General features: G+C 37.9%; 3 protein-coding genes across 7 annotated transcripts in view; 2 read left to right on the top strand and 1 right to left on the bottom strand.

The window, feature by feature from the left end:
- The window catches only part of LOC108165777 (pleurocidin-like peptide WF3), a 4,675-nt gene extending 3,016 nt beyond the window's left edge, over positions 1-1,659 (top strand). The window contains exons 3-5 of the mRNA XM_017302281.1: positions 114-244; positions 345-381; positions 1,185-1,659. Coding sequence (XP_017157770.1) covers positions 115-244; positions 345-381; positions 1,185-1,242 — 225 coding nt within the window. The 5' untranslated portion in view covers position 114 and the 3' untranslated portion in view covers positions 1,243-1,659. The remainder of the gene's footprint in view (positions 1-113; positions 245-344; positions 382-1,184) is intronic.
- Positions 1-11,862, bottom strand: part of LOC103457265 (exostosin-1) — a 227,031-nt gene that overhangs the window by 121,204 nt on the left and 93,965 nt on the right. The gene's annotated exons all lie outside the window — the stretch shown is intronic.
- LOC103457261 (dicentracin-like) lies at positions 2,074-3,811 on the top strand. Of its 2 annotated transcripts, none has more exons than XM_008397268.2 (3): positions 2,074-2,218; positions 2,293-2,423; positions 3,396-3,811. In XM_008397268.2, exons 2-3 carry the CDS (start codon positions 2,294-2,296, stop codon positions 3,572-3,574), a joined length of 309 nt encoding a protein of 102 aa, XP_008395490.1. In that variant the 5' UTR covers positions 2,074-2,218; position 2,293; the 3' UTR covers positions 3,575-3,811. The 2 variants fall into 2 exon arrangements, with proteins under 2 accessions (XP_008395490.1, XP_008395492.1); XM_008397270.2 differs by having other exon boundaries at positions 2,142-2,218; positions 2,285-2,423.

Here is an 11,862-nt window from a genome sequence, read left to right as displayed (position 1 = left end):
CCCGGAACGTTAGCTGGAGATGGGCACCGGCACCTCCTGACCCCACTGAGGGACAAGGGTGTCAAGAAAATGGATGGATGGATGGATGTTTAAATTTGTGCTTCGCTTTRCAGGATGAAGTGCGTTATGATCTTTCTCGTGCTTTCTCTGGTCGTCCTAATGGCCGAACCTGGAGAGGGATTCCTGCACTCTCTTTGGAGAGCGGGCAAGTCCATGTTTAAAGGAGCCAGACAAGGATTCAGAGGTTAGACACAAAATGTCAAACACTAGAAAACGTTAACAGGATTGAGACCAGATCTCTTTTTAATTCATCCGAGTAACTTTCTTCCCTTCTCTGCTTTTAGACTACAGACAACAGCGGAGACTGGAGAAAATAGAAAGGTGAGCTTTTCTCATCACCGTCAACAAAAACTGGTTCAAAATTCAAGTTAATTCTGATTCATTTAAGTTCATGTAGTTCCCAAAAAGCAGAACCTTATTTCTGAAAAATTGAAAATAGAAGTTCATTCACAGAAAAATTAATCGGCCCGTCCGTCGGGACGTTTCCATGACGGCGTATTAGGGCCACTGTAGCGAGAATGAAACGGGAGGCGTACATTTCCAGCAAAATATTCAAATTCTGGAAAAAAAAAAAAAAAAAAAGTTAATTCTATAAAAAACTTGGAAATTTCAGCTTTAAAAGTGTTTAAAATTTGCTAGAAAACACAGAAATTTTGAGATCAATCTCAGACATTTTCTAGATAAACGTAAAAATTTCTGAGTTCAAAATGTTGAAAATTCACCAGAAAGCTTAATTGAGCTTAATCTCCAAAATGGAATGGGGAAAAAACTGGAAATTTCTGAGTTTTAAAATTCAAAAGTTTTTGACTTTAGAAACTCAGAATTTTCCAAATGTTTCTGGAAAATTTCTGAGTTTTCTTCTTGCACATTTTCCATTTTTGGAGCACAGAAATTTTCTCTTTTTTTGAAAAAGATTCTGAGATAAATCTAAACATTTCTGAAATTTTGGTGGAAATGTTTGTTTTTTTACTGAATGCACCTGTTGTACATTTCCGTGCACAAATAAAATTTATAATATATTTGTTTCAAACTTAAAGTCAAAGGATTAGATTTTAGATTTTTTATATTTAAACACTGATTGTTATAAATTTTAGGATCTAATGTTTCGTTTCTTCTTTGTCTAGATATAGACAGAAATATGAGAACGAGCCAGATGAACACGAACGCCATCGCTACGCCTGAAGATTCGCCAGAATACGACATTTGGGTCGCAAGACGGAGCATTTAGCTTTTYCGCTTTCACTTTTATAAAGAAAAATAAGGAGCGACTAGACAAAAATGTCACAAACCTGTTAGATTTTCTGCTAAGCAAAACCAGCTGATGCTGCCAACTTTCTCTGATTAAACCTTTGATTCAGATAATCTACTGTATGGTCGTTCATATTTATATACATTTACAAACATCAGTTATGATGCATAAGTTATGTGCAAACACAGATCTTATAGATTTCAGTGTTGAATCACACACATTTACAAAATTAATGCCTCAAACATCACAATGGCAAATAAATACTTTCTTTGGTATAAACATGAGTGGGGCAGTTGGTACAGCTGTTGCCCTGCAGCAAGAAGGTTCTGGGTTTGATTCCCGGCCCCGGTCTTTCTGCGTGTTCTCCCTGTGCATGGTGGGTTTTCTCCAGGTACTCCGGTTTCCTCCCACAGTCCAAAAACATGTCTCTCCGGTTAATTGGCCTCTCTAAATTCTCCCTAGGTGTGAGTATGTGTGGTTGTGTGTCTCTGTGTTGCCCTGCGACACACTGGCGACCTGTCCAGGTGACCCCGCCTCTCGCTGGAACGACCCCACTAAGGGACAAGGGTGTTAGAAAATGGTATAAACATTTATTTTAATAAAAGTTGCATCCTGCAGCTCCACCCAATGAGGCCACCACACCAACAGTATTTTACAGAACAAATTGCAATTAATTGTTAATTTATACAAGCAGATTTCACAATGATCCAGTTCTGAAGGTGGAAGTTGGAAACCTTCATCTGACGAAGCAAAACCTGAATCACGGAGCAATGATTGCAAAAGGTAAAGATGCAACAACAAGATTGAGAAACTTGAGTCCAGCCCACAGGACAGATGAGTATAAAATGAGACAAATGCACACCGCAAACTTTACCCGTAACATCTGACATCGTTTCGGCCTGCTGAGAGGTAAAATAGATTTAATTATGTTTATTAATTTCATATGTTATTAGTTTGGGTTGAAACATGTTTTAGTTTTGCAGGATGAAGTTCGTCACGCTCTTCCTCGTTGCGTCTCTGGTCGTCCTGATGGCCGAACCGGGGGAATGTTTCTTAAAGAAGCTCTGGTACAGAATAAAAGCTGCGGCTAAAGGCGCCAGGAACGCTTGGAGAGGTAAATCATAAACACGAAGGCTTCAAAATTAATGTGGCCCTTAATGATTTAAACAATCAGCTTCACTACAACTTGCACACAAATTTAAACCGAATGCATTTTAAGAACAGGAATGAAATTATTTCCATTTCTGCTAAAAAAATATACACTGTAATAATCCATTTAGAGTTTATAGCCTTTTGTAGACTCTAGTAAATTTAAGTAAAAAAAGTGATGGAGCAGCATATCTGCTTTTTCACAAATCAATCAATTAATAAAGTTTGTGTCGCACATTTCAGCAACAAGGCAGCCAAAGAGCTTCACATCAACAACCATCAAAATCATCAATACACATCAGATATCTTGATCAATTTTCCAGTTTTTATCAATCAAAATCAACTCTGGGTTTTCAGTCTAGATCTAAATGAACTCAATGTTTCGGCTCTTTTGCAGTTTTCTGGAAATTTGTTTTAGATTTGTGGCGTATAGAAGCTGAAAGCTGCTTCTCCCCGTTTGGTTCAGGTTCTTCTGACCAGAACCAGAAGACCTGAGAGGTCTGGAAGGTTGCTATGGCAACTGCAGCTCTTCAAAGTGTTTTGGTGCAAAGCCGCTCAGTGATTTATGTATATCATGTTGTTCAGGCGATAGAAGGCCGACTTTGTAGCCGTCTTTATGCGACTCTGAAGGTTCAGATCAGAGTTCCTGTGTTATAAGTSAAATAATCTAGAACTAGAACTTTTTCATTAATATTAAGCGATTATTGACAAAGCTGAGAACTTATTTGTAAGTTCATTTTGTCTTATTTCAAGTCTACCAAGATATTTGAAACAGAAATTCAACCAATATATATTGGGTAATATTTTGTTTTTACAGTGCAGTTTGAAAACATGACCATTTAGTAACCACTAACTACAATCACATCTTCTGTAGGATTGTTTGTTATTTTTCTGAACAGACTTAAGTGTTGTGCTAATCTTTTGTCTCTGTGTTTAGCGCACAAGGCAAAAGCTGCAGAAGAGGAAGGAGACCAACCGCAACTGGACCAGGATCAACTAAACCGGCAACAACTGGACCAGGATCAGCTGGACCAGGATCAGCAGGACCAGGAAGATCTGGACCAGCAGCAGTTGGACAAACGCTCCTACCAATCCGCACGTCGTCTCTTTGATTAGATACCAGAGGCCACTCTACATACTCCAGCAGTTCTTGGTTCTAAACATTTTCCAACCTCCTCTGTTGCGTTGAATCTGTTCTGAATACTTTGCTGTTGTGGCATCTCTGTTTGCAAAATGAAAAATAAACCAACGGAGCTTTACAGAGTGCAGGCAAAGCATAACCGCATTGTACGAGAAGCTGCAGAGAGATTTGTCAAAAGCGAAATGCAAATAAAATCATTTTCTGCAACTCTTGATCCACAGCTTCAAAGTTTTATAAAAAGAAATAAGATTACAGGACGAATGTTCGACTGGCAATATCTGAAATTCAGATAAGATCACAGAGTGTTGGACACACGGGTGCATGACAAGAAGGTCTTTGCTGCAAAAACACAAAAGTTTTGTTTTTTTATCTAGATTTTACTGCAAATGTATTCATAGTTAAAATAAGAGAAAACTGACTTAAAGTAAACCATCATAGAGCTTGTTTTAAGTCAATAATTCCTTAATATTAATGAACAAGTTCTAGTTTCATTGGTGCCGTTACCTAGCAACACCACCCAAGCCCAGCCTGTCGCCTAGCAACCCAGTTCCAGTTCCACTGGCAGATCATTTCACTAATAACATGGAAAATAATTTGTGAAATAATCTGACAGTTGAACTAGAAGTTTTTCAACAATATGAAGGAATTGTTGACTTAAACCAAGACTGGAAGACATTTTACAAAATGAATGATGAAGTCTCCATAAACACAACTGTCCTTCAAAGAACCAGACTGAAGACTTTCATCATCCAGTTTTTGGTAGAAAGGGAAAAACAATAAATCATGAAAATGGAAACTATTGATTTTATTTTACTGATTTATTGGGACAGGTCTTCTCACCAGATCGATCACGGATTATAAATCACCAATCAAGAGAAAAAGACAGAGAAAGACTGAGAAAAAGTCAGAATTTTGAGATTAAAGTCAGAATTTTGAGATTAAAGTCAAAATTCTGAGAAAAAGTCAGAATTTTGAGATTAAAGTCAAAATTTCTGAGAAAAAGTCAGAATTTTGAGATTAAAGTCAAAAATCTGAGAAAAAGCCAGAATTGAGAAAAAACAGAAATTTAAGATAAAAGTAAATTTGTTTCAGCGGCCCTCGTCCTCTTCCGTATTCTCATAAAATATTTTCCTTAAATTCAGGCAAAAGCAAGTAAATAAGTCGGGACGGCTCGTCTTTAACCCGTCATTCTGAACGCCAACGGCTCTGCAGCTCCATATCAACTCCGCAAACTTGCTTATTTCCTCCCAAAAGGAAAAAACTTTAATGCATTTATAATAATCGACGGCGGCAGTTCTCTGCAAACAGATGACGCTTTTGATTAGTTTCTAATTCAGTCTGCAGCAGATTTCCCCTCCGGCACTAAAGTCACCTCTGATTCCACAGAACATCCACAAGCAGCAGAGGTTGACTGAACAATGGAAGGATAATTAACTAAAACAAATTAAAGCAGAAATTAAATAAGCAAAATGAAAACATTTGGAGAGACAGACCATAATTTGAACAATTACAGTAATAAAGCAATAAAGTGACACAACAAAAAGCTAAATTAAAACTCACTGAAGAGGATTTTAAACAGAAAAGTGGTTGAAAGCTTCCTGAGCAYTAAGACRTGCAGCGTTTCCAGACACATTTAACTCCAGCAATTTCTTCTTGGAATGGAAATTTTCATTTAGCCAAGATATAATAACACTTTTTGCTCCTCATTTGTAAACCTTTTGCAGGTAAATATGGCAGAAATGCAGTTTTATGTGCATTACAATATCATAAAAACCATGAAAAAGTTGCTTTTTAGATTAAACTGGGATATTTTTAATGCTTTTTCCAGTTCAGAGTAAAAAATTCAGGATTGTGATTTTTTTCAGAATTCTGAGGGGAAAAAAAGTTCTGAGATTTAAGTTTCCTTTTCAGTGACCTGTAGTTTATTTATGGAACATCTACGTAGATCAACAACAAACGTTTAAAACGTGTGGAACCCTGAAGGAAAACACCAAGACGTTCAAATCAACTCCGACATTAACTGGTGTTGTAGAAAAACCAAAGCTTGAGCCATTCATGTCTCATCAGTTCACTGAAATAACGACAAAGACATGAAGTCGTTCTTATTCTTACACCCGATTCATTTCATCTCTTTAAGTTATTGATTGGAGACGAGACCTGATCACATGAATCCAACTGGCCAAATCTGGTTTTCATTGATCCGACAGTTTAAATCACAGGTGTCAAACTCAAGGCCCGGGGGCCAAATCTGGCCCGCCGTAGCTTTTTATGTGGCCCTCTGGACTCCAAATTACATCAATGAGTCCTTCCAGTTTTTCACAAATCTGCAAAAATCACACAAAGTCAACACATTTCCACATTTTTGTCCTGATTTTACTGCTAATTTTCTCAAAATTGGTCAAAAACATTGAATCCGTAACTGATGCAGCAAGTGATAGAGTCACATTTAACATCATACATTAGCGTAAATACTGTAAAAAAAACAATTAAATATTTCTTAATTTTCACCACAAAATCTGTCATTTTGATTGCAAAAATAAACACTAAAATAATCACAAATCCTGGAGGAACAGCTATTTATTGATATTTTAACAGTTTTATTGGTTTTATCAATAGATTCTGGTGCAACCGGCCCTTTAAGAACATTCAGATTTTTGATTCGGCCCAAAATAAAAATTAGTTTGACACCACTGGTTTAAATGAAGGCAATTATCTTTCAGTTTCATTATATTTTATTAAAAAAAAAATCTGTTTTTATGATTTATGTAAAGTGATGTCAAAACAACTGCTCAGTTTAACGACATCCACAGAAAAATCACAACACGCTGGAAATTAGTTTGAAATAAAAGCTGAGAAGTCTCCGGCCCCAAAACGCAACCCTGAGGGACGCCACATAAAACGGCAGCAGAATCTGTTTAACAGGGACAGTTCCTCTTAAAAAGGTAAACCTGAAATTTAAATCTTAATCTAAACATGAGCTGCTACATTCTTCCCAAACTGATTCTTTTTATGTTTTTATTTAAATTTCTTTTGTGGTAAAAAAAAAAAAAAGTAAATAAAAGTGTAACATAAGCTTTAAATACTGAATCAGTTAAAAAATATCCCAAAAATGTCACCCAGACCAGACCAGTCGTCTGGCTTCAGTTTTTGACTAATAAAAAAAAAAATAGAATAAAATAAAATTATTTTTTATCTCTAAAAAAGCTTTCAGTAGTTCTGGAAATGATTTTGGCATAAAATATTAAGTTCCTAACTGTATTTTATTTAAGCTTAAATGTAAAAACTTGCGCATTTTTGTTTAAACATTTCTATTGTTTGTAGTTGTGGTTGTAAGTAATTAAAATTAAATATATTTTTAAATTCGTATGTAGTGAAAAACTCAAAAATTCAAACGAGTACTAAAATAAAAGTGCAGGTGAAGAAATTACTAGCTCTAGTATTTAATTAGCTAGATTATTTTTAGCTAATTTTCCATCTGAAAACRGTTTTCTTCCAAGTCAGACAAAAATCCAGCAAAAACCAAATAAAACATTGACGTTTTCATAAGCTTTGAAGTTATTTCTTCGTATAGCAGGTGCCACCTTGGACTCCGGGTTGGTTGGGACGGGTTCATAAAACTCTCTCTATTTCACTTTCAGACGAGCTTCAGGGCACGACGGCGGCTAACCCTGAAAATGACACCTGCAACCTCCACATAAAATTAAACAAACACTCACCAGCCCAGCAAGCAAAGTTTGTTTTGGGCGAATGCGGCTTCGCTTAAAACATATCGATCGGAAATGAGATGTGGTCAAAGGAGGGATGAGGGTCAGCCGTGTCATTGGCAGTGGTTGTTTACCTAGAGGCGATTGGTGGCCTCACACAGGCCTTTCCCAGACAGAGACGAGTGGTAAATAATAGAAGAGCTATGGCTGAGGGCAGACACACAAACAGCGCTCGGCATCAAGGTTAAAGATGGGTGTGGGTGTAATGGGAGCGCGCTCCATCAACGTGTCATTAATACATGAGGAGGGTTCAGCGAAGCAGGGAGGCAGTCGCTGTGGATCCTGACATCTGCATGTCTAATGCATGAGAGGCCTCTGCGTCTCAATGACGGATTGATCAATATGAATTTAGCTGCAGCACAGTCATGTGAATAAGCCAGAACTTACTCACGTTACAGAGTCACACCATTAATTTACAGCTGACCAAATGCTTTAGGATCAGGTGTAATAATTATATTCACACTCCACAGACTGAGGCGCAAATAAATGGTGATGCTTCACAGTCTGTTTTACTTAGCTCTTCAGAAAGAGAAATACAAAACGTCTAGCTTTAAAAGGCACATCATTTGTAGTGGTAAATTTKATCTATAAAGCTTTTTTCACAGATGATAAGCTGACGAGACAGATCTGTGGCTGGATTGCTAGTACATCATTTTTAGTTACATTTTATTTAGAAAACTTTTTTCACAGATGATTAGCTATCTAACCATARATCAAGCTAGGTTATCATCTGTGAAAAAAGATTAACAAAATTTAACTAAAAATGATATACGAGCTATCCAGCTAGCTAGGTAGCTAACTGMAGCTCTASCTAGTTRGCTAGATTATCTATGAAAAACGTTTTATAAACGAAATTTGCCAACTAAAAATTATATGCTTTCCATCTATTTAGCTAGCCATCTAAAAGTAGCTCTAGCTAGCSATCKTATATGTGAAAAAGGTTTYAAATCAAATTTGCTAAATAAAAATTATATACCAACTACCTAGCTAGCTTGCTGTAKAACTGCAGCTTTAGCTAGCTAGCTAGTACAATTTCGAAACTAAAATTTRTRTGCTAGTTAGCTATTTAAAGCAGCTCTAGCTTATCATATGTGAAAAGGTTTTATTCAGATCATTTGCTAAAAATGATATGCTAGCTATCTAACTCTAAACACATCTAGCTAGCTAGTTAATCATTTGTGGAACAGTGTTTATAAATAAGATTAGCCTMTATATAAAATATGCCATTTTGCCCTTTCAACTTTAGCSGGGCGAACAATCCCRCTTCTTCRRAAGGACCTGCCATGTTGTGAGACTTAAAATTCAAGCACAAGCTCAATGTTTTGATTGTTAGCAACGATTCTTCAGATAAGAGGCTGAGCTTTAGAACCCCTGAWGATGGAAACAACTCACTTTATGCTGGTTTATGGTGGCTAAAAAATASATTTTCACAATTCTTGTAGGAATTGTTAGAGAAACAACATCAAACGTATCTGCCAGGCTATAAAAGCATAAAAAAGGTGTGCAAAGAAGTGTTTGAGTAGGGTGTGTGGGTGAGAGATCAAATTGTACTATCCCAACATGGACGTGTTTGTGTTCAGGGCTGTGTGGAGGTGTTAAATGCATAGATCAATAAGGTGGATGTCACCAATATCCCCAGCAGTGGTTGAATGTGGATACAAGCCCCTAGAGCAATCATTTTCTGTTCTTCTGTTTCTGTGTGTCTCCTTCAGCTTTTGTTCTTCTGTTTGTTTACATGCTACTATTTTTCATCTCATTGCGATTCCCCCAACACTGAACAGAGAAAATRTTTGACAGGAAGACAGCTGACAAAGATTCAAAGTCTGAAGCATTTAAGCACAAAGGCAAACAGAAGATAAAAGGAGGGGAGAACCAGCACTACATGTCTAACACAAAGGCTTTCCCTGCTTGTCTTAAGTTGCTGTTTTGTTTTSTGAGTGCTACYGTTTAAAGAAAGTCACCAGTTATGTTTGGATTGCTTTTTTAAAATAAAATATGCTTTGGTGCTTGATCTAGCAGAACTTTAAACTATGAATTATCTTTAAAGTGTCATATTTAACTGTATTCTTTATGCTACAATTTAAAAGTCTGAAATATTTCTTTTTAGAGTGCGTTCATACCAGCCCTGTTTAGTTCGCTTTAATCAAACTGCAGTTTGTCCAGTTCATTTTGGAAGGTGTGAAATTTTAAACTCTGTTGCAGTCCCAAAAAGCAAACTCTGGTTTGATCTCGGTTCGGTTGACGTGAACTCAAACGTCAAGCGGACTGGACACTGCTCCAAAAGCAGGAAGTGGACTAAAGCACACAACCAAACAAATGCGAGAGTCTTAACACTAGCGAGAGAAATGGCTCGTGGTCTTTTACCAAAGACAAATCCTACAACCACTAAACTTTTGTGAAGGAGGAAGTTGCACTCATGTTTTCTTCAGTGGTTCTTTGTATACCACAGGCGAGATGGTGAACAGGTTTTTCAAAGGGTTTGTATCGTTTTATACAGTGCAGTGTGAAAGTGAACCACAGCAACTGAAAATGTAACAAAYGTTGAAAWTMCGGTTYCCAATCAAACCAAGTCTACTGGATTGTGAGGAGTGAAAACATCCTTAGTTYTYCTTTTYTGATTGGCCATTTATTAAAGTTGGTTGGTTAAAGGGTTGGATGGATGGATGGATGGATGGTTGGTAGGTTAAAGGGTTGGTTGGATGGTTGGTTAAGGTGTTGGTTGGATGGATGGTTGGTTAAGGTGTTGGTTGGATGGATGGTTGGTTGGTTAAAGGGTTGGTTGGATGGTTGGTTAAGGGGTTGGTTGGATGGTTGGTTAAGGTGTTGGTTGGATGGTTGGTTAAGGTGTTGGTTGGTTAGTCGGATAGTTGGTTAAAGGGTTGGATGGATGGTTGGTTGGTTAAAAGGTTGGATGGATGGTTGGTTGGTTAAAGGGTTGGATGGATGGTTGGTTAAAGGGTTGGACGGATGGTTGGTTAAGGTGTTGGTTGGTTAGTTGGATGGTTGGTTAGTTGGATGGTTGGTTAGTTAAAGGACTGGTTTAACTAACCAACAATATGCACCACTATGACGTCACAGAGAAACGTGGATCTCAGATCTGGATCGTTCTCAAACAAAAGCTGAAAAACTCAAGGTTTTAACGCAGCGTCTGGCAGATTCTTTGAGCCTCATGGTGGTTATGCTAACTAGCTTTAGCATTAATGACAAGCCCTGCTAACACGGACAAGTTGTAGCACAGCAGAGAGTAAGGGGTAGAGGGGCGAGCGGCGTGGACACCGACATGATTGACAGCGATAAGACCCGCCTCCTGGCTCTGAGAGAACTGGGAGAAGGCAGAGGAGCTTGATTTTGTTTTAATGACAGTTTCAACAAATATGTAAAAAAAAGTATAGATTTTTAAACCCAAGTTCTACTGCAGCTTCAACAGAGATCAAAAACCCTACCTATAAAAACCAAAAGAAGAATCAGAGATGAAGTTACTCCCCTGGTGAAAGGCTAACGGCTCATTATCTGCTACACAGCTAGAGGCATTTTTTACTGCTAAATCAGGGAAGAAAAACATAAAGCAAGAAAATRCCATTTGTTTGGTTGGGGAGTAGCTCTAATTACACTAATGGAAAGACTGAAATGTATATTCCCCTATTTTTAGGCAGATGGACAATAAAACCCTCTGAGGGACTCAAAGCAGAAAAAACTCACTGGAGCTTCACTACTGCTCCGTAGTTAAAGCCTCTAGATCCAGTCTAAAATAAGATTTACTGAGACACCCAAATGGCATGCTAATTTTAAGATCGCAGCTGACCTCTGCTTGTAAAGATGAGGCCGTCCTTCACGCGCAGCGCTGTGTCTTAATGAAGCGTGGCGCCGGAGGAAGCCGGCTGTCGCTCCCACCAGTTGCTGCGTTACCAGTTCACAGAGCAGCCGCCTTTACAGGCAGCTTCTGAAAAGGCCACCTGAGATGTCAACGCCCCATGATGCGTTTTTCATTTCCCCAGCTCATTCACCAGAAAACACTTTCAGCAATCTTACTGTGAATATGTGCATTTCCATTTTCTCTTTCTATATGTCCCATTTCTTTCCTTCGTCAATGAGAACATGGTACCTTTGAAAACTAAAGTTTGTCTATTTCAGTGGTTCTTAACCTTTTTTGAGGTACCGAACCCACCAGTTTCATTCACTCAACCCTTCTGTAGTGATAAATAAAATATGATTCTTTGCTGAAGTAATTAAAGACACAAGTTCAAATCCAGGCTCAGAGTGGAGCTCCTTCAATCAGGGCTCCTCCGCAGCTCTGATTGGCTAAGCAATGTAACTTGATCCTCTGATTGGCTAAGCAATGTAACGTGATCCTCTGATTGGCTAAGCAATGTGACGTGATCCTCTGATTGGCTAAGCAATGTAACTTGATCCTCTGATTGGCTAAGCAATGTAACGTGATCCTCTGATTGGCTAAGCAATGTGACGTAATTCTCTGATTGGCTAAGCAATGTAACGTGATC

Source organism: Poecilia reticulata, linkage group LG21 (genome assembly GCF_000633615.1).
Source record: "Poecilia reticulata strain Guanapo linkage group LG21, Guppy_female_1.0+MT, whole genome shotgun sequence".
Taxonomy (NCBI): Eukaryota; Metazoa; Chordata; class Actinopteri; order Cyprinodontiformes; family Poeciliidae; genus Poecilia; species Poecilia reticulata.
The sequence above is the reverse complement of the archived record's forward strand: the minus strand, read 5'-3'. Positions and strand labels throughout refer to the sequence as shown.